This window comes from Asterias rubens, chromosome 5 (assembly GCF_902459465.1).
Source record: "Asterias rubens chromosome 5, eAstRub1.3, whole genome shotgun sequence".
Lineage (NCBI taxonomy): Eukaryota > Metazoa > Echinodermata > Asteroidea > Forcipulatida > Asteriidae > Asterias > Asterias rubens.
In genome coordinates, this window is record NC_047066.1 from 18,237,374 (window position 1) to 18,259,986 (window position 22,613).

General features: G+C 38.2%; 1 protein-coding gene across 1 annotated transcript; it reads left to right on the forward strand.

Annotated features, from left to right (window-relative positions):
* Positions 1 to 2,580: 2,580 nt before the first annotated feature.
* On the forward strand, positions 2,581 to 19,598 carry LOC117290310 (sodium- and chloride-dependent glycine transporter 1-like). The gene is made up of 14 exons (XM_033771630.1): positions 2,581 to 2,731; positions 6,447 to 6,740; positions 8,700 to 8,831; positions 9,515 to 9,821; positions 11,858 to 11,990; positions 12,191 to 12,325; positions 12,827 to 12,930; positions 13,334 to 13,458; positions 14,605 to 14,717; positions 15,645 to 15,785; positions 16,994 to 17,093; positions 17,900 to 18,000; positions 18,461 to 18,628; positions 19,111 to 19,598. Exons 2-14 carry the CDS (start codon positions 6,485 to 6,487, stop codon positions 19,315 to 19,317), a joined length of 2,022 nt encoding a protein of 673 aa, XP_033627521.1. The 5' UTR covers positions 2,581 to 2,731; positions 6,447 to 6,484; the 3' UTR covers positions 19,318 to 19,598.
* Positions 19,599 to 22,613: the final 3,015 nt, after the last annotated feature.

Sequence of the window (22,613 nt, forward strand, 5' to 3'; positions counted from 1 at the left end):
ACATTTATCATATAGCAGAGACATTCTTTTGAAAAACAGATTAGATTTCCATCGTGCTACATTAAATCTAAAATGATGTCTGTTTTTGAGATCATGCAGTGTCGTTTTTGCTCTTAATCTGCAGCCGATTTCACGAAACGCTAGGATTAATCCTATCTTGAGTTAGGACGAGTAACTCGTCCCAACTTGGGATGGGTTCAATGCGTATTAATGCCTATGGATACGGAACTTGACTCGTCCCGAGTCCTAAGATTAGTCCTAAGTTAGGATGAGCTTGGTGAAATTGACGGCTGGTATCTGATATTGCAGGCATACAAGGGGGGACAAGTTGGCACAGTCATTTCTTTCCCTACCTTTCACCTCTGTGGACCCATGGACATTTCGTCTTTGTTAATAGGTGATGGACTTGTAAATTATCATATCAATGCAATATACATACAAATATACTGAATAAATCATGGTTTTCATGCTAAGATTGGAAAATATTTTACCATGTTTGATGCTGCCTCATTTATTTTTAGAAATTGTTTTGGCAAAGGAAACTTGGACAGGGAGGAATGGAAGAACCATAACTCAATGTAAAAACATTTGCGTGAATTACAGTGCCCTGGAATAACAATTTCCCCCCAGATTCGCAGGAGTTTTGAAGCTAATGAGAAATTGCAATGACGTCACAATGACGGGGTTTTTTTTGGGGGGGGGGGGGCGGGGTGACAGACAATAACTCAAAGGGGCCTTAACTTTGAGACATTTTTTGTAAGACCTGTGAGGACATATTTTTAATAGATTTAAAGATGCTTATGTCATATTTTTGGCCCCAAACATTAAAAAAAATTTTTTTTTGAGTGGGTGGTATTTCAAAGAGTATCACCCGCTCTGACGAAAACATTTTTAACTTTTACTTTTAATGGTCAGGAACCATGACAAAAAATTAAAACGTTTCTTAAAAAACACAAGAATTTGTCAAGTGATATCACAAAAACTAATTTTGGCACTTTATTTCACTGCTACTAATAATTGGCGGACTTTTTCGAGCAATGGCTCAAAAGAAAGCTTGTAACTTTCTCGACCCCCATCAAAGTACCTATTGAATTTTAAATCAAAGTTTTTGGGTCAAATCGGCCAAAAATGTGACATAGGATCTTTAAAGACATTTGACACTATTGGTAGTTGTCAAAGAACAGTCTTCTCACATATCTCAAAATATGCACAAAATAGCAAACCTGTGAAAATTTGAACTCAATTGGTCGTCGAAATGGCGAGATAACAATTGAAGAAAAAACACCCTTGTCACACGAAGTTGTGTGCTTGCGGATGCTTGATTTCGGGACCTAAAAAGCTAATTTTGAGGTCTCGAAATCAAGTTCTTGGTAAATTACTTCTTTCTCGAAAACTACGTTACTTCAGAGGGAGCCGTTTCTCACAACGTTTTATACTGTCAACAGCTCTCCTTTGCTTACCAAGTGAGGTTTTATGCTAACAATTATTTTGAATAATTATCAATAGTGTCCACTGCCTTTAAGACAAAAATCAACTTGGTCTAAGATTCTGAGAGTTCGTTAAGCTTTGATGTCTTGTGTAGTTGGGCAGGAGGGGATGGGGGATGGGGCTCTAAGCAGGGGGGGGGGGCTTAAGCCACCTTGCACCCTATGGTAATTATGTCCACTGGTTTACCAGCAACTCCATGTATTTGCTCATGTGCTGATTTGCTATGCCTTCATTCTTAGTTGCCTCTATTTTTAGTATAATGTAATTTTTTTTCTTAAAATTTTCCTAACTGCTATAATAATAGTTTTGAGGGAAACGTGACTGCATTCCTTTTCATTAAAATACTTGTATTTATTTGATACAATTGAACTTTGGCTGTATGAAAAACTTTGATCTTAGAGGTTTTTTTTATAAAGCCATTATACACTTTCGGTAAACAGTATTGTCCAAGTCCCACACTTCGTGTATCACAACTTATATATAAAATAACAAACCTGTGAAAATTTAGGCACAATCATTTATCGGAGTCGGGAGAAAATAACGGGAAAACCCACCCTTGTTTCCGCACGTTTCGTCGGTCATGACATGATTCTGTTTAAAATAAATCCGTAATTCTCGCTATATTGAGAATTGATATTGTTTTAATGTTTTCTCAAAAAGTAAAGCATTTCATGGAATGATATTTCAAGAGAAGTCTTTCACCATTACCTTCTGTAAACCCTGTAAATTATTTGTAAATCTGTGAACTTGTATTTTTTTTCTGTACCGAAAGTGTACATAAAGGTTTTAAGTTAAAAACAAACATATAAACACCTATCTGCACCAACCAAACAGCTGTGTCTTAATTTAGATTCTGTTTTGTCATTACTTTCATTGTTTGTTTATTTATTGTAATAACTGGAGAGTATTCGAGACAAGATGTCTGCCTTCATGAGCATGTTTACATGTGCTTTAATATGAACACTTGAGGGCGCTATAACAGTAGTGCGGAGGCATTATCCTACATTTATTTGTTTAACATATGGGTTTTTGAGACATCTCAGATGTTCATTAAGACTCTTTTACTTTTGTTTACCGCGCGAAGATCGGCTGCCGTTGGTTGACGATCTTATTGTGAGACTGGTCCCATGTTGGTCCGGTAACTGTACGAAGATGTGCTACGTAAAGTCTAGACATCAGACCAATGCACATGCCGCGCTAAAGTTGAAAACCTCCAGGCACAACAATTCGTCTTGGTCGAAATGTGAGTAAATTTTCTTGTTCTAACCTTTGGTAAGGTATATAAATTATTTAAATGTTACCAATACCTTAAGTAGAATACCGGGACAATATCATTTCATAGGCTAGCTTCGATTTTTTGAAGAATTTATACGTAAAAAGAAACTTTGCATAAGAGATATATGATTTAAAAATTAACACATTGCACATAGGCACGGTTCTGCTCGTCAATCTAATGGACACAAGTGTCACTAAACTGGGACGAACCCACTCTGCGGATCAGAAACACCAGGGCCCAATTTCATAGAGCTGCTAAAGCACACAAATTTGCTTACCATGAAATTTCTTCCTTGATAAAAATAGGATTACCAACAAAAATATCCATTTGTTGCATATTGCTTGTTACTTGTTTTCAGCTGTTGTTTGCTTATCCTGAAAACCACGTGGAAATTGGGTTAAATTTCAATCGTCAAAAGTTTATTATACATGGGGCTGATGGTGATCAAAAGGATAAAAGTTTGTTATCGCCACATTATTCAGCGAACCATGAATCATACACAGCTACTATTCACAAGAAAATCTAGGCGTGGAGGGTAAACAGACAGCACACAATGGAACCGGAGTTTAACAATGACAATACCAAAAGTGCAATCGTCAGCCATTGAAGTTTATTATACATGGGGCTGATGGTGATCAAAAGGATAAAAGTCTGTTGTCGATACAAGCGCCCACTTATATTCAACGGACCATGAATCACGGACCATAATGCACAAAATAAAATATTCAAAAGAATATCCATATAATAGATTTGTCTGGTGTATAAACTGATGTCCCAGCCATGGGATTTTCGTGTGTTTTTGCTAGATTCCTCGCTCCCCAACCAAGGTGACTACAAAACGTCTCTAATGGATAACAATGGTATACTTCGACATGGTTTTTTTCCCAGCAAGAGTTGTGGGGCCCAATTTCTCTAGTATTTATTTTGGGTATTTTGTTTATCTGTTTCATTTAAATATATTGTTAAGTTTTATTTTACGCTAACTTTTTTTGTGTTTGTTCTTCCTGTAATGTTTTATTGTTTTGCCGCTACATAAGATTACACCCACTAAATAGAATTGCTAACATTGCTTTCTTCGTTAGAAAAAAGGGGGGGGGGTCCGTACTCGTTAAGGTTTGCTTTTTATGGGCCCCTCCATCCCCTACATGTGATTTGCATTAAATTTTTAGTTTTTGTTTTCTATTATTGTACAATTGCATTTGCTTGTAATAAATTATTTATTACCTTCTGTGTAGACTAAGCAAGTCTCGCGCGTATTTGAACTTGCGGGACCATTATGTTCCAAACCTTATGGAGTTTTACGTGGGACATTTTGTTTCGTCCATTATTTTAGTTTAACGTAGTTTATGACCATGAATATTAGAAATATTGTTGGAAATGTAATACTAGTTAACAAAACGTATACAAGTAAAATCCTTTCAACAAAAGAAATCCTACTTTCGGGATGTCGACTTCCCGAGATAAATTATCACAGGAAGACGACATCCTAATTTTAGGATGTCGACTTCCCGAGATAAATTATCACAGCAAGACGACATCCTACTTTTGGGATATCGACATTCCGAGACAAATTATCACAGGAAGACGATATTCTTCTTTTAGAATGTCGACTTCCCGAGATAAATTATCACAGGAAGATGACAACTGACGTTTAGGATGTCGACATACCGAGATAAATTATCACAGCAAGACGACATCCTACTTTTAGGATGTCGACATCCCGAGATAAATTATCACAGGAAGACGACATCCTACTTTTAGGATGTCGACATTCCGAGATAAATTATCACAGGAAGACGACATTCTTCTTTAAGAATGTCGACTGTTTGCAGTTATAAGACTCCTTGGGGATAGGAGAAAAATTTGGAAAAACCGTGACCTCAATTTGACCTCTACTTCCGGGTCAACCGGAAGTGGGACCATATCTCAAGAACTACTCAACCGATTTTCAATTTGTTTTCACTTACAGACTCCTTGACATTAATATTGACTGTGAAAATTCGTGACCCCATGTTGGCCTCTACGTCCGGGTGAACCGGAAGTGGGACCATACGCCAAGTACTATACAACCGATTTTCAATCCTGTTTGTTCAGTTTTGTCCTCCTAAGGCATTAAAAATAAACTTTGAAAATCCATGACCCCAAGTTGACCTCTACTTCCGGGTCAACCAGAAGTGGCACCATATCTCAAGAACTACACAACCGATTTTCTAACCTTTTTTTCAGTTACAGGCTCCTTGGGCGTAGAGATTAGCCTTAGGTTACCGTGACCCCATGAAGTGGCACCGTAACTCAAGACACTGTACAGTATTTTTCAAACTTTTTTTTCAGTTATAGACTCCTTGGTAATGTTAACACATAATCAAAGCAAAAGAACACGGAACAGCTTTGTGTTTGTTCACAAACACCTAATGTCTAGTTTCTCTTTATAACTTGTGTACGAAGGTGTCCATCAGTGCCTTTAAATACAGGCATGACCTAGTTTGCTTAGCCTATATATAACAGCGCTCCGAACATGAAGTAGGTATGGCAGGGATACATTTCACCCTTTAGTATTAATTCCTTTATTCTTAACGAACAACAGAATGTGTATTTTTTCTGTTAACTATGTTTATATTTCTGTTGTAATTGTTGTTTGTTGTATTGTAAAGCGCTTAGAGATGTTTATTCATATTATGCGCTATATAAATGTAGTTTATTATTATTATTATTATTATTATACACCAGTAGAATTTATATTGTGTCTACAAAACGACACGTTATCTTAATAAACCTGTTGAAAGAGTTGCCAATAATGAAGTTATGTGAGTATAGTTAAAAATTCGGGAGGTAGTGCTTTCTGCTCTACCGGCCAGGCTTCGGATCGATGATACCCAAGCCTACATCCGTATGGACTGTAAAGGGGTTAACCCTGTTTCAGCCCTAGGAGTAGGTGGCAACGGCCTCTGGAAAAATAATTGTTGCCCACTCCTTGAAGTGGCCTTCAGGCCTTGTGTGTCTGGCGACTTGCATAAAAAAGGCCTACTTTGTCCTTGTATAGTGAAATCCGGACAAACTCTTTGAAATATGACCCACTGTGTGAATAAAATCTCGCTAGGTCCAGGATACAACAATATCCTATTATCAATAGTCATCGTTCTTCATAATTATTCTCACGCTTGAAAAGATGGCAAGTATGAAACTGATAGGCATGTTTGTTCGATAGATCAAACTGTCATCCGTAAAATCTATTTAAGGCAGTGGACACTATTGGTAATTGTCAAAGACCAGTATTCTCACTTGGTGTATCTCAACATATGCATAAAGTAACAAACCTGTAAAAATTTGAGCTCAATTGGTTGTCGAAGTTGATAGTGTAAAGCATTGTGAGAAATGGCTCCCTCTGAAGTGACTATAGTTTTCAAGAAATAAGTAATTTTCAACGAATTTCGAGACCTCAGAATTAGATTTTGAGGTCTCGAAATCAAGCATCTGAAATCACAAAACTTCTAGTGACAAGGGTGTTTTTTATTGCATAGTTATCTCGCAACTTCGATGACCAATTGAACTCAAATTTTCACAGGCTTGTTATTTTATGAATATGGTGGGGTACACCAAGTGTGAAGACGTGTCCATATGGGATACTTTGTACCTGTAAAGTCCCATCCAAACATATTTTTTGATATTACCCACTATGGTCCAGAATACCACAATCTCCTAGAACCAATTATTTGCTTCAAGATGTACTCTTCGCTGCAAACAACACAGGAAAAGGGCACAGCCGCGCTCCCTAATAACAACTTTGTGACAGAGACGACACCGGCCATACCTCTTAAGGAGAAAGATTTAAACAGTGATGCTGGCTCGGTTGATGTAAGGATTCCTGAGAGAGGAACATGGGGAGGACGTTTTGATTTCATCCTGTCTGTAATGGGTTATTCAATTGGACTTGGGAATGTCTGGAGATTCCCATATTTATGCTACGAAAACGGTGGAGGTAAGACTATACATAACTGCTTATTTTATAACTATCGTGTATTCTCTAGGGTCATGGGTTCGAAACCCACCTGAGTAATATGCCAGTGGTTTTGTTCACAGACGGGTAAGTACCGAGTATACAGTGCTAACTCACATTGGTGTGTATGAGTAAAAACCAAAATGAATGTATTAATTGTGTAGTACTGATCAATAGAGAGGTTTCGCAGAGTCGCGAATACGAATACGCATACAGATATCGAACCGTACGCGTTCGCGTCAAGTGAGCTGTGTAGTTTTGTTTCGCAAAATTCTAACGAATTCCCTCAACTTGAGGCTCAAGAGGGCGCTATTAACCAAGTGGCTGCACCCATGGACAATCGCCATTTCTCTTTTTCTGAAGCATGGCGGTTAACAAATGTCCATATACATCCATGTATGATACCTCTAATAGACATGGTGAAAACCTGGTACGATAAAAAATAATAATCCGCTACAAAAACATGAACAAAATATACTCGTTGTTTACTTACGTGTATGGCGACAGATTCCCGTTTTGAGCGACTATTCTAACTTGTGTACAACGGTTATACGTCACATGGACCTCAAAAAGTGATGACGTATCCGTTCACGTAGAGTATTGGTGACTCTGCGAAACCTCTCTAATGTCAATTATTGTGAACTATCAAAGTTTACTTTAATTCACTATGCACTGTGTATTACTTTGAACATAATGCATTGCCAACTTTGTCTTGAAATGTGAAATGTAAGAACAGCAATGAAATAAATGTATGACGATGATGAAGATGATTTAAGATAAGAACTTTATTATCCCACACTGGGGAAACTAAAACTGGCCTTGGTCCAAACAGTACAGACAAAAACACTCTAGAACAACAAACAGACAGATGGATTAAAACTGATTCAATTATTTATTTTTTACAAGGTAATTAAAAATACTATCAAGATTTGTCTTTTAAACTGACAACTCGGAAAAGCACAGTACTTAAAATTATAAGTGAGATATGTACAAAAGACTGAATAACCCTCTTGCTTTTTTTATATGCTTTCTCATGTTCTCTCTTAAATGTAAAAGAGTGAACATTTCACGCTCTTGCTCGAGAGGTGTCAGTTTCGCGCTTTTGAGAGTGAAAGTCAATCTGCGTCACTCACTTTGGGTGAAACTGTAACGAACTTCACTCTAAATCGAGTTAAATGTACCCGTCTTTCACTCTAAAAAGAGTATACTCTCTGCCAGATTGGTATGGCGGACAAAGCTAGTGGTTTTTCACTAACATTAAAAGGAACACGTTGCCTTGGATCGGTCGAGTTTGTCTTTGAAAAGCGTTTGTAACCGTTTGTTATAAAATGCTTAATGGTTGGAAAGATGTTTTAAAAGTAGAATACAATTATCCACACACATTTGCCTCGAAATTGCGTGGGTTTCCTTTTACTTTGCGAACTAACACGGTCGGCCAGTTATGGGAGTCAAAATTTTGACTCTCATAACCGGCTGACCGTGTCTGTCGACGAGGTAAAAGGAAAACCACGCAATTTCGAGTGATACTTGTGTGGATCACTATATTCTACTTTTATAATATCTTTCTAACATATGCATTTTATAACAAACGGTTACAAACGCTTTTCAAAGACCAACTCGACCGATCCAAGGCAACGTGTTCCTTTAAGAGAGTTGATTTGGTAAATTGTTTATCACACACAGCTTTGCTTCATCAAGTATCAGAACTATTTGTGTAAGGGAGTTTAAACCTAAATAACCTGTTGTGGTTTTCTGTCCAACTAGAAGGTTCACAGTATTCCAGACCATGTTTTAATCACTTGACAATGTTGGGTGAAATGGAGTGTAAAATACCTAAATCTTTCATAGCTGTCGTGGTTTTCTGTCCAACTAGACCCCAACAGTAAGACAGGGGTCCAGGCATTTATTAATCACTTAATTTTATTTAAATTGTTCTACAAGGTGCGTTTCTGATTCCTTATTTCATCATGATCGGACTGGTTGCATTACCGATCATATTCCTCGAGCTATGTCTTGGTCAGTTTTCCAGTCTTGGATGCATCAGTGTGTGGAACTACTGCAAATTATTTAAAGGTATTACAGTCTCTCTACAGTAAAACTAGCCATGGTTACTTGTTCTATATTATTGTCGTCCTTTTCAACTAATCAGTGTTAACAGTGGCGTCACCAGAGGGTTGATGGGAGAGGGCAGTGCTCCCCCTTAGAACCCTTCGCCCCGTCCCCTCTTGCCCCCAAATGAAATTTACCAAATGACTATAATTATAAGCTTGATACACAGCCCTATCACCCCCACCCCCCCCCCCCCAAAAAAAGGAACATAACACAGTTGGTTTTTGCTAACAAAGCAGCGCACTTTATGTAATCCACCGATACATAAACTGAGATTGATCGGCAATCTCGGTCACGAGGAAATAGTGAAAAACCGGTTACGCATTTTGCATTAAATCGGTTTAACTCTATTTTTCTTCCCACAAAATATGACATTTCAGACATAAATACTTCAAGGGATGTTTTCTACTATCATCATCATTAGACCGTGTAAGTTTTATGTAAATATGTGATCTTAGACGATTTTTTTTCTCTCATTTAATGTTCCTTAACACTATAGCAGAAAGACACTATTAATGTTTATCAACATACAAATTCATTTTACCTTGCCCCCTTTTCACAATCCCTCCGCCCATGCCTGTTTCTAACTTTCTTCATTCTATCTTAGATACTTTTACTGTTCCATTGTTTTTGTCTTCATGCTGCAGGAGCTGGGTTTGCCATGGCTTTTTTATCAGCAGGATTCTGCCTTTACTACAACCTCGTCCTTGCATATTGCATTTATTACATGGTTGTATCCCTCTTCAACCCTCAACCCTGGGTTGGTTGTGACCACGAATGGAACACAGACAACTGCTATGATTCGAAGTCGTATGGACAGCTTCAAAATGAGACTTCAAATACCCCTTTATACTCAACGAATGAGACATCGCCAACACTATCTACTTTGGCAAACTTCACAACTGCAGGTAATTATACAGAGAAGCGTGTACGAGCTACAGAAGAATATTGGAAGTAAAACATTACTTTTATTTGAAAACTTTTTAAATAAAAACAACTAAAAAGGCAGGGTATACTTTTGGTACAGGCAATTGTCAAAGACCAGTACCCTCACTTGGTTTTTATTATCCAACCTTAAAGGCACTGGACACCTTTGGTAATTATTGTCAAACTCACTTGGTGTATCCCAACACAATGCATAAAAATAACAAATCTGTTAAAGTTTGGGCCAGATTGGTCATCCAACTTGCAATTACATATAGATGGAGGGGGGGGGGGGGGTACCACAAGCCTTATTGCAAAGAATGTGTGCTTCCTTTTGCCTGAGAAAGGCTTGCAATGTGATGCCTAAAGTCTTTGTCAAGTTGAAATATTGGTGAAAAAGTATCCGTTTCTTTAAAACTTCTACTCTAAATATTGGTGAAAAAGTATCCGTTTCTTTAAAACTTCTATTTTTCATAGGGTGTCGTTTCTATAAAAGTGTTTTAGTATCAAAAGAACTCCAGTGCCACAGACATTTCAGATTTGTAATAGTGTTTATAGTTACCAACAGTCATGGTAACCTGGGATACGAGGTAGTAATCGGTGTTGGATAAGTACTTACTCTCGTTGACCCTTTGTTGTGGTTAAAGCCAGTGAACACTATTGGTAATTGTCAAAGACCAGTCTTCTCACTTCAGAGGGAGCCGTTTCTCACAATGTTTTATACCATCAACCTCTCCCCATAAGAAAGGTTTTATGGTGATAACTTGTTTGAGTAATTACCAATAGTGTCAACTGCCTTTAACTACGAACAGAAATGTGGAGTATCGGGTGCCAGTGCTCTGTACCAAGTAGGTTTTCATGATAATTATTCTTTGGAGTAATTACACAAAGGTATATCCTCTCGAACTAATGTGTAAAAGTTTAAGGGTGTGACTTAAATGTCTTCATTATAGAAACATGTCAAAAGGTGGCCCTTTTAATAATTCAGAAATGTGCACACAGTCGTCGCATAGCCCACACTGAAGGGTATGATGACAAGTAAATAACTAATAATAACTGGGGAAATAACTGATAATAACTGGGGAAAGTAACAATTTTCTTTCCGTCATTGATTGAGTATAATGTTGAAGGTACTATTAACACAATCAAACATTAAAGGAATATTACAGAATTTGTAGAAACAAAAATCGAAAAGATCACAGTTACATAAAACTTACACGGTTAAAGACCTGCTTGAGCGAAAATGTCAAGTCGTGAACTTTGCTGAATTCCACTTAAAATGTTTTCGATGAATAAGGAAATCGAGTCACATGATTATAAATAGGTTTCAATTGTGTAAAAAAACAGTCATTTTGTATGCCCTTGTCCAGAGCTTTTCTGCGAGATTTGCGAAAAGCCCCGTTACGTAATCACTCTCAAAACGTCATAAGTAGATAAAGCCGCTTTGTTGCAGCGTGGATGTATAACAAAGCAAACTCCCACAAATGACGTCAGCGGCATTGTCCTTTGACGCCCGCTCTCAACGGCAGAAGTGTTTTTAGTTTTTCCAAAAACTTTTAGGTAGGGGCCTGATTTTTTACTCGATAATTACGAAAAATTCAGAAGTGTACACATATCAAAATTACATTAAAATGGTGAACAAGTGCATTATAAACAAGTAAAAATACCATTTCTGTTGAAAACATTCCGCTCAGGTAGCTGTTTAAATGATGACGATAGTAGAAAACATCCCTTGAAATATTTCTGTCTGAAATGTCATGTTTGATAAGAAATAAATAACACTAATTTCCAGTTTGGAGTTTATCGCTCAGCGAGCGTTTTATTCATTTTTTGTTAACTGATGTCATTAAAACTGTGTATTCGGCTTTTCACTATTCGCTTGTGACCCAGATGGCCGATCGATCTCAACAGGTTTTTCAGTTTATGTTTATGGTGGATTACATAAAGTGCTTACACTGCTTGCAAATGTTTTGTTAGCAAAAAACAATGCTGTAATATCCCTTTAAACGAAAATAACTGTATGTTCTGGTGAGCCAACCTTTAATTTTTTAAAAAATATTCTACAGGTTCCATGTGTTGGATTTATCTGATGGTTTGCATTCCCTTGGATCTATTCGTTGGCAACTATTATTGGCCTTTACAGCTGCTTGGGTCATTGTCTACATATGCATCTCTAAAGGAATCAAATCGTCTGGTAAAGTAAGTAAAAGGGGTCTTGCCAAAAAAAGTCCAGAACCCGCCCCACAAAGAGCTATAATTGACTTTAAATCAAACTTAATGCTAGACAAAGTGCGCTGTCGAAATCATCAGAGAGGCTGTGTTTTGGGTTCAAGAGATACTATTATTTTGACAGCAATGTGGTCTGAAATAAATAAAATACAACATTTTTCTCCAAACAGGCGGTGTACTTTACAGCCACCTTTCCTTATGTTTTACTCGTCGTTCTATTTATTCGCGGGGTGACACTGGAAGGGTCTCTTCAAGGAATCTTGTTCTTCATCAGACCGGATTTCAAAGCTCTCGGTCAAGCAAAGGTAGGGACGAACAATTGATGTGTTGATTCTTTGTCTCAAGAGACTTGGTCTGAGTATGCCCAAATCTCTCCCTCTCTCTTAAGTCCACTAGGGTGTCCACCGTCCCGTGGTAGTTCGAGAAACAAACCCTCTCCAAGCCTCCCTGTTCAGCGCTTTTGTTGTTGGCTCACGCATTACGTCTGTTCAGTTCCCAAATGTTGTCAGTCCATCTGGCTTTCAGTCTTCCTCTCCATGGCGACCAGCAACACGTCCTTCTACGCACTGCTTCTCAAGATTTTCCCATCTCCTTGTAATATGTGCCCAAAAATACTCAAGCTTCTTCATTTTATGTTAACTAAACTTTCTAGGTTGTGAACTTTCTCCAACACTTTCTATTGTCTTGCTATTTGATGTTAAGCATTCGCCTCCACCACAAAAGCTCAAAACTTGTCACCCCTGTTTTCTCGTCCTGTTTTCTCATCCTTCCCAAATAAAGTAACTCCTTGTCATCATTCCGTTTAGGTGTGGCTGGCAGCAGCCAATCAGGTGTTTCTTTCCTTCAGCCCAGGATGGGGAGGCATGCAAACACTGGCCAGCTATAATAAATTCAACAACAACTGTTACAGGTAAATTCATCCAAAGAAAAGCTCAAAATTATCTTTCCTAATAGCAATCTTGTGATTAGCGACGACGACGACGACAAAAACAACCACAACGACAACAACAACAACGATTTCGACTGTGGCAGCAACAGCGACATCGACAGCAACAGCGACATCGTCACTGTGACACGGTGACTGTGTGACAATGTGAAAATGTGACACTGCGACACTCACTGTGACACTGGGATCGACAGTGACAGTGACAGTGACAACACTGAACTTGCTCCCTATTTCCTTTAACTGAAGTGATTAATTTGCGCATGACTAATATGCTAATTTGTTTCTTTTTGTCCAGGGTTTAAAAAAACAACATAAGTTTTACTTCAATATGAATGTGTTCATTGAATTCCTCTTCATGTACTTTCAGGGATGCTTTCATGTTCTGCATCTCATGCGCCTGTACCAGTATATTCTCTGGTTTTGTCATGTTCTCGATTGTTGGTTTCATGGCACATGATTCTAATACAACGGTTGAAAAGGTAGTTGATGCTGGTAAGTATTTACCTGGTTTATGGTGTGCATAAGAAACAATCAGGGCAAAGAAACTTCTGGAAGTTTAAAGGAAGGGTGTACCGTACCTTTGGTAACTACTCCAAAATTCATCTTCCTCCTCATAGCCGTCCTCCCGAGGCAGATCCCGGAAACGGCTTCCCAACTATGAGTCTCCATAGGTCTCTGTTCCTTGCTAGATGTCCTGCTGCTGCCACAGATGGCATGTCAGCCTCTTCGCAGAAGTTCTTGATCCCTTCCAGCCACCCTTTTCCCGGTCTACCTCTGGGTTTGCTACCTGCATTGAGACCTTCTAAGAGAAGTTAAGGATATTGGTCCCTGTCCACTCTGTTCACATGCCCAAAACACTTGAGTTTTATTTTCCTAATTGTGGTTGGAAGATCTTTGACCTAGTGAAGCAGTTACGTGCTCTTGTGTTGCGCAGGCTGTCCTGTGGTGACCCCCAACATCTGTCTCAAGCAGGCCATCTGGAATACCCTTAATATCTGTTCATCCGCTTTCTTTAGTGTCCAAAAATTAATGACCATTAATACTTGTTTGATTCAGAAGCATTATCAATTGTTTTCATATCTTAAGTTACTATGTTTAAAGGCAGTGGACACTATTGGTAATTGTCAAAATCCAGTCTTCTCACTTGGTCTTCTCATCACCATGTACATAAAATAACAAACCTGTGAAAATTTTAGCTAGATTGGTCGACGGAGTTGCGAGATAACTATGAAAGAAAAAAAACACCCTTGTCACACGAAGTTTTGTACTTTCAGATGCTTGATTTCGAGACCTCAAGTTCTATTCTTGAGGTCTCGAAATCAAATTCGTGGAAAACTACTCCTTTCTCGAAAACTACATCACTTCAGAGGGAGCCGTTTCTCACAAGGTTTTATACTATCAACCTCTCCCTATTACTAGTTACCAATTAAGGTTTTATTATAATAATTATTTTGAGTAATTACCAATAGTGTCCACTGCCTTTAACTGCGTATTACTAACAATTTGAATCTAATTGACAAACTCTGTTCTGAAATGTGAAATGTTAGTGCAGCAATAAAATACGTGAATGAATGAATGAATACCCTCCGGGAAATATTGCCTCCAGCGATGCCATAACTGTTTTGTTTTTCATTGAAGGTTACGGCTTGGCATTTGTTGTGTTTCCTGAAGCAGTGAGTCGAATGTGGCTCCCCCAGTTGTGGTCTTTCCTATTTTTCTTAATGCTCATTATTCTTGGACTTGACAGTCAGGTAATATAACAGAATTAAAAGTCTACCTTAAATATTCAGTTAGTTAACCTATCTTAAATTCCCAAGTTAGTACACCACTACGCCCACGCCACCAACCCCAGCCAGACTTAATTTTCCTAAAATAAAAAAGTTGTATCCAATGAGGTGCATTGTGTGTGCAATGTTTTCTGGGTTGGAGGCCTAGAGAGCTATAGAGGGCTAGAGTCCCCTCGATTAACTAAACAAGCGAAAGTGATAGTCCCGGTCGATTTTCATACCTTCCATCTAGGTATAGTAGGTTAAAGTTCATTTCAGAATAAACTAAGAAGTTTTCCGAATTCAGAAAAGTCGACTCCGCGGCAGTACAATTTTAAGCAAGACAAGATCGCAAGAACATACACTCATGACATGGCCTAGCGGTTTAGAGCACCGGATTGAAGCTCTGGTGTTTGATCAGAGAGTGTGGGTTTGATCAGCAGAATGTGCAGGTCCGAGTCCCGGTCGTGACACATGGTCCTTAATAAGCAAGACACTTAATTGATTGCTTCGTTGTTGGGGAGGTGGTGCTTTCTGCTCTACCAGCCAGGCTTCTGATGGATGATACCCAAGCCTTCATGCGTATGGACTGCAAAGGAGGTAACCCATAGAGCAACTATTATATAGCTCTACGGGGGTAACCCTGTTTCAGCCCCAGGAGTAGTTGGTATTAACGGCCCTTGGAAAAAATAGTTGTAGCCTACAACTTGAAGTGGCCTTCAGGCCTTGTGTGTCTGGCGACTTTAAATAAACAAGAAAGGAAAAAAATGCAAATATACACGGTGAGATCCGCGAACCAGAAATATGCCTAGAATTTGTCAAAGTTCATTTTTCCTTCAAGAAGATTGAAAAAGAAATGTTATAACAAAATCAGTAACTCGTTGTTGAACTCAATATTATGTTCCTTTTCAGTTTGTTTGCTTGGAGACGTTAATCACAGCACTAACAGACGAGTTGGCAGCAATTTGGCCCCAGTCGAGACGCTGGAAATGGCTGATAATCCTAGGAACGTGCTGCACAATGTTTCTCGTTGGTTTACCTCTTGTTACTCAAGTAAGGAAAGCGTGGCCTGTCTAAGTTATTTAACAACCACTGACTCATCAGTTCATATCAGTGACCAGGGGCCAATTTCATAGAGCTGCTTAAGCAAAAAATTTGCTTAAGCACGAAAATAGCTGGCTTATTTTACACATGTTACTGGCCAAAATTTCATGCCATGTACATTGCTTTAGACTGGTATTTAGCTGTTGTTTACTTAGCATAACAACTGAGTGGGGTCTTGGTCGATAATCTGGTTTTACTAAGCAAGGAATTTTTTGCTTAAGCAGAATTTTGTGCTTAAGCAGCTCTATGAAATTGGGCCCTGAAGACCTCACGGTGTTTAAAGCCATTGGATACTTTCGGTACAGAACAAAAAAATCACAGATTTACAAACAACTTACAGGGTTAACAGAAGGTAATGGAGAAAGACTTCTCTTGAAATATTATTTCATGAAATGCTTTACTTTTTGAGAAAACATTAAAACAATTATCGATTCTCGATATCGAGAATTACGGATTTATTTTAAACACATGTCATGACACGGCGAAACGTGCGGAAACAAGGGTGGGTTTTCCCGTTATTTTCTCCCAACTCCGATGACAGATTGAGCCTTAATTTTCACAGGTTTGTTATTTTATATATAAGTTGTGATACACGAAGTGTGGGCCTTGGGCAATACTGTTTACCGAAAGTGTCCAATGGCTTTAACAAACCAATGACTCATCAGTTCATATCAGTGATCTGAAGACCACGCGGTATTTTATTGACAATGCTAATGGGTTTGGTTTTGGCTGAACAATGTTTAGCTTGAGTGCGGACTGAAGATGAAAAAGACGAAAAAATACCTAGTTCTTCAAGGCATGGACACTACTTGTAATCACTGTAAGCTGAAGTAACACAGTTTTTGAGACAGAAGTAATTTTCCACTGATATATTTGAATTTGATTTCGACTTATCAGAATTTGATTTTGAGGTCTCGAAATCAAGAATCTGAAAGCGTATCCACAACTTCGTGTGACAAGGGTGTTTTTTCTTCGATTATTATCTCGCAACTTCGATCGACGACCAATTGAGTTCAAATTTTCACAGGTTTGTTATTGTATGCGTATGTTGAGATAAACCAAGTGAGAAGACTGTTCTTTGACAATTACCAATTGTGTCCAGGTCTTTAACACTGTTTGATAACAGCTTTTCCTTGTCAATACTTGTTTCTGGGTAGGGTGGTATTTACGTCATGTCTCTTCTTGATTGGTATCTGTGTGGCTTCTCACCAATGGTGACAACAATGACGGAAACTCTGGTGGTATCCTACATTTATGGTAAGTAAAACAATTTTTATGTAGTTTTCTCATCATCAAAAGAGCCACTCAAATACTATGAATATGAACTTTGAAACTGTGCATGGTGGAAATACGACATAGTAATGTGTACGGTCACACCATGTTAACCGTGGGTTTCAACTCGACGAGTTCGGAAATTGCCAGAAAACTTTGCTCAAATCTAGTTTCGTGAAAAGCGATCGTTTGCCATTTAGTAAAAGAATTGTTCGTGGCTCGGTATCGACTCAGCGTCAAAGACCATAGTTAATCAAGGGTGGCTCGCGAAGTATGCCTAACAGAAAATAGTTAAATGGGGCGTTCTTGCGCACTCGTCTCGTGTGACGTGAAAAGACATTGCGGTATTTAGCGAAACGTCTCCAAACCATAGGTTTGAGGAATTTAAACTATGGTAGATCATGAAAAGGGAGTATTAAACAACTAAAAACAAATTATCAACAATCGACTCTGACACTCTGGTCGTCTTCTAGGAACACAAAACTGAAGTTTACCTGTCTCTGCTGTCGGCAACATTACTGAGGAAGGGATTCGGTCATTTAAATGCCGTGTGCATGGACACCTCCTTCTTACATAATTCAGTGTTTCTTTGATACCATATATCTTTGTTTTTCTGTTATTCTTTTCTGGTAAATCTGAGCTGCAGTGTACCATTTGATTAGCCCATCAGAGTTCTTCTTTTAAGATCCTTCAGTCTGATTCAAATTTCATTCTGCAATGTCTGTTGGGCTATTGTTCATATTTGCTCCTTATATAAAAAAAATTAAAAATACAATGATCTTTGCTTACAGGAGTAAACCGTATTTCCAGAGATATCCACTCAATGCTTAACTTCACTCCTGCCCTCTATTGGCGACTCTGTTGGATGTTCTTTTGCCCACTCTTGCTACTGGTAAGTATTAAAAAAACTAATTTCTGTATTGGTGATTTATTCATCTTGATTAATTTACCCACGACTATCCCTTACTATTCACAAACAAGTTAAATAATATCCACAGGTTTCAGGAAAGTACTGTAGGGTATACAGTGCTTACACACATCGTTGTATAGGATCCCCAATGCAAACTTAACATCTCAATTCAATTCAAACTATAATAATCCTTAACAGGCAATTACAATCTATCGAATATTTATCAAATATTATATATTAATAAAGTTGTATGGGTCAAAACAAAAAACTATATTATGTTTGCTGAATGTGTATTAAAACATGTTTGATAAACTTTTTCAAACAAGTCAGTCCAACCGTGCAGGTATACAGAAATAACCTCCATTGTCCATACTTGTGGACAATATACATTTCACAATCCTATTTCATGCACGTATTTCTATTTTTTTTTTACTTTCTCCAGGGTATCGTCATCTTTGCTTTTCTTGACTACCATTCTCCTATCGTTGGAGATTATAGGTTTCCATCTTGGGCAGATGCAATAGGATGGTGTCTTGTGAGCTGTTCCATCATGTTCATAGTTACATATGGAATATACTATCTGTTTCGTCAAAATGGAACTTTCCTTGAAGTAAGTTATCTATTGTGCACTGGACACCTTTGGTACAGTTGTCAACGACCAGTGTTCTCACTTGGTGTATCCCAACATATGCACAAAATAACAAAACCAGTGAAAATTTGGACTCAATTGGTCATTGAAGTTGCAGGAAAGTGATGAAAGAAAAAAAAACACCCTTGTTCCAAAAATATGTGTGCTTTCAGATGCCTAATAAAAAGGCTTCAGCGGAAGTCTTTATTTGAGTGATAAATTACCTCTTTCTAAAAAAAAAACCCGAGGGAGCCATTTCCCATAATGTTTTATAATATCAACAGCTTTCCATTGCTCATTAATAAATTAACATGTTTTGATGTTAACAAGTTTAGTAAATACCAAAAGTGTCCAGTGCCTTAGAAAATGTCAAAAAAATCAAGTGCATCTCTGTATGTAACCAGAAGAGGGCGCTGTACCTCTCACAACAACATTAATGTCATTCTCAATGTATTATTTTGCAGCGTTTAAAAATGGCTACCAAACCGCATGCAGATTGGGGTCCAGCACTGAATGCTAACAGATTAAAGGCAGGCTATGCACCGATGCCAGACAATGAACGAGTTGATAAAACTAATGTGGATGGTTTCGCAGAACTTTCATCAGCTCCAGTATTTTGGGCAGCAGACTATGATTTTCACCACAGTAAGGAGTCTGAAACAGGGGTATAACTTCTTGCAGTGCACCCTTTGGTCACTTCAAGACTCGACTATACTGCAACAGTCTTCTGATTGGAGTCAGCCAAAAACTCAAAAGGAGGCTAAATAGCGTGCAACGAACTGCTGCCAGACTCATCACAAAGAAACGCAAGTTCGACTCTATCACCCCGGAACTCATCAAACTACACTGGCTCCCAATCCAACAAAGGATCGACTTCAAGGTCATCATTCTCATGTTTAAAGGCAGTGGACACTATTTGTAATTGTCAAAGACTAGCCTTCACAGTTTGTGTATCTCAACATATGCATAAAATAACAAACCTGTGAAAATTTGAACTCAATTGGTCATCAAACTTGCGAGATAATAATGAAAGAAAAAAACACCCTTGTCACACGAAGTTGTGTGCGTTTAGATGGTTGATTTCAAGACCTCAAGTTCTAAATCTGAGGTCTCGAAATCAAATTCGTGGAAAATTACTTCTTTCTCGAAAACTATGTCACTTCAGAGGGAGCCGTTTCTCACAATGTTTTAGACCACCATCCTCTCCCCATTACTCATCACCAAGAAAGGTTCTATGCTAATAATTATTTTGAGTAATTACCTAATAGTGTCCACTGCCTTTAAGGCCTTACATCAACAAGCCCCTGATTACATCATGAACATTCTGCAAGTTGGTACTGAACGGAGACTCCTTCGGTCAAACAGCTCCTGTTCACCATACTTTGTAGTACCAAGAACACGTCACATCACTTTTGCTGATAGAGCCTTCTCGGTATATGGACTCAAACTCTGGAATAAACTTCCCAATCACATCAGGGACACAACATCACTCAACACATTCAAGGCACTTCTTAAAACCCACTTGTTTCAGGAGGCCTACCATCAATGACTTGTTATTTCTTCTTTTTAGTTAATGTTATTGTTATAATTATGTGTCACCCCATTCAATTTGGTTAGGTTTTTACAATTTAAAATTAAGAATATTAAGATCGAAATATTTATACCGATCAAAAAGAAATCGGTAATCGTTTCCTTTTGAGAATATCTGTAAAATGTCAATGCTTAAACTGCTTACAATTTGCAGTCACTTTGATTTGATGTGTACTTTGGTTTTACTCTGATTTGAGTTATAGTGAACCGCTACTCGAAAGTGAATGTTAAATTATGTATACAGTGTATACTGTATAAACTCACGACCCCGTCTGTGTTTACAACTGGGGGTGTTTTTTGCATAGATTTTAATTTCTGGTATTACATGTATGTTTCTGAGTATATAGACGATGTGACCTATGTTTACATTCAAACCGCCCTCTGTTGACAAAACACTATACACGTCATGTTTCGCCGGGCACTGAGTTGCGTAGTCATAGTAAGATTGCGTAAGATTTGCCCGGCGGTATAAGCGCAAATCATGTTATGGGTTTCGTGTGACGTCAGAGGTCACATCGTCTATATTACTAATACCTATAGTGCTGTCATTATTGATTAATTGACTAGCAATGGAATTATTTTATTCTGAATCTAACTAGAGTATAGCAATATATAAGAGTGTCAGGTGTATAAGGAATATAACTGGATGAGAGGTGTAGACAAATGTACTGATATGTTTAGGCATTAATAAAATATCATTAATTTTTAAAATACGAGTTCAAATCATTTTTTTTCTGACCAAGCATGAGAACTTTGTAGAGAGGTGGGTTCGAACCCAGCCGTTGCAAGCGATTCTGAACGTTCCCAGCCCTGTTTTGGCTTCGACCAGCTGCATTTAATAATTAGGGTCAGACTTGATTTATTTTCAAGACCTCTCTGTTTGTATTGTTTAAGTAAAATAACACTTGTGTAAAATTTGGTTAAAAGGCAGTGGCCACTATTGGTAACTACTCAAAACAATTATCAACAAGACCTCACTTGGTAACGAGTAATGGGGAGCTGTTGATAGTATAAAACACTGTGAGAAACGGCTCCCTCTGAAGTGACGTACTTTTCGAGAAAGAAGTAATTTTCCACGAATTTGATTTCGAGACCTCGAGGTCTCGAAATCAGGTATCTGAAAGCACACTACTTCGTTTTACAAGGGTGTTTTTTCTTTCTTTCATAGTTATCTCGCAACTGCGACGACCAATCGAGCTCAAATTTTCACGGCCGGGTTTGTTATTTTGTGCTTATGTTGAGATACACCAAGTGAGAAAACTGGTCTTTGACAATTACCAATAGTGTCCAATGTCTTTAAGTATAATAACACTTGTGTAACATTTGGTTAAAGAACCCTAAGCCTCATGTGCTCTCAATGCTTTTGCACCATCCTGCAAAACGATTTCTATTTTGCTAAATTCTTTGATTTATAAACATCTTTTACCACAAATTTTTTTGGTCCTTGTGTAGAAATCCACCCTTTTGATAAATGTCTTCAGAGAGAAGTTAAGACAAATGGAAAACAAAAGTGGACAATCTTTGACACACAATAAATAGGAGAAAAATACCAAGTATAGAATGAGTTCTAACAGTGTAGTGGGGAAGCTATTGGAATGTCCCATTTTTTTTTTTTTACATGTCTGCATATAGCGACAACAGGTAGAATAAAAGCCTGGAAAGAAGTTACATAAGTATTCTTTAAGAAGAATGTTCTACATGCAAATCACCTAGACAGTTGCATACCGCAACCTGCGTATAACTGCCGTTGTGGTTTATGCATGGATGCACGGAGTTTGTGCGCCATTTTCAAAGCACTGGTATTAACACCGCATGGCCATGAGCGCTGGACTTTACGACTGCACCACGAAGCCATTTTGAGATATTATGATTGACTCACTAATATGGCACTAGGTTTGGGTTATGACTGTATACACCCAAACCAAACAATGCACTCATTTAGTGCCCTCCATACCTTTTAAGGCCAATGAACTGAAAACGGCGCTTCTCAGCTTCTGAGACGGGGTTTTGCACGCTGTATTTCTGCTGAACAACAAAAAACAATGTATGTACGAGAGAGATTGGCCGTTTACAGCTTTGGCGTTTAAATCCACTTGTGTGGGTCTGCTGAGTTCCTTTCGTTGGAAGATCATCTTAACAAACAAAGTGTTCATAAACCTGCGAGGACTTGAGCGTGATGCGTTGAGGTGGCCTACTAATATAGCGGGTGAACAGCTCACTTCTTTCGGCCAAGAATATTAGAGAGAAAGGTAAGAGTTTACGTTGTATACTCGTAGATTAAATCAAGAAATGCAACTCCACTGGATTTTTCTGTCCCCGGTGACACTCAACTAAATGAATTATTTTAATTCAGTTAATTAAAGGAACATTACCCTAC

Bases quoted from the DNA above. Each gene is read 5' to 3' on its own strand.
- LOC117290310 (XM_033771630.1), top strand. From the start codon at position 6,485: ATGTACTCTTCGCTGCAAACAACACAGGAAAAGGGCACAGCCGCGCTC. The intron at 12,326-12,826 runs GTAGGGACGAAC...CATTCCGTTTAG, and splicing joins AAGCTCTCGGTCAAGCAAAG to GTGTGGCTGGCAGCAGCCAA. The intron at 12,931-13,333 runs GTAAATTCATCC...ATGTACTTTCAG, and splicing joins TTCAACAACAACTGTTACAG to GGATGCTTTCATGTTCTGCA.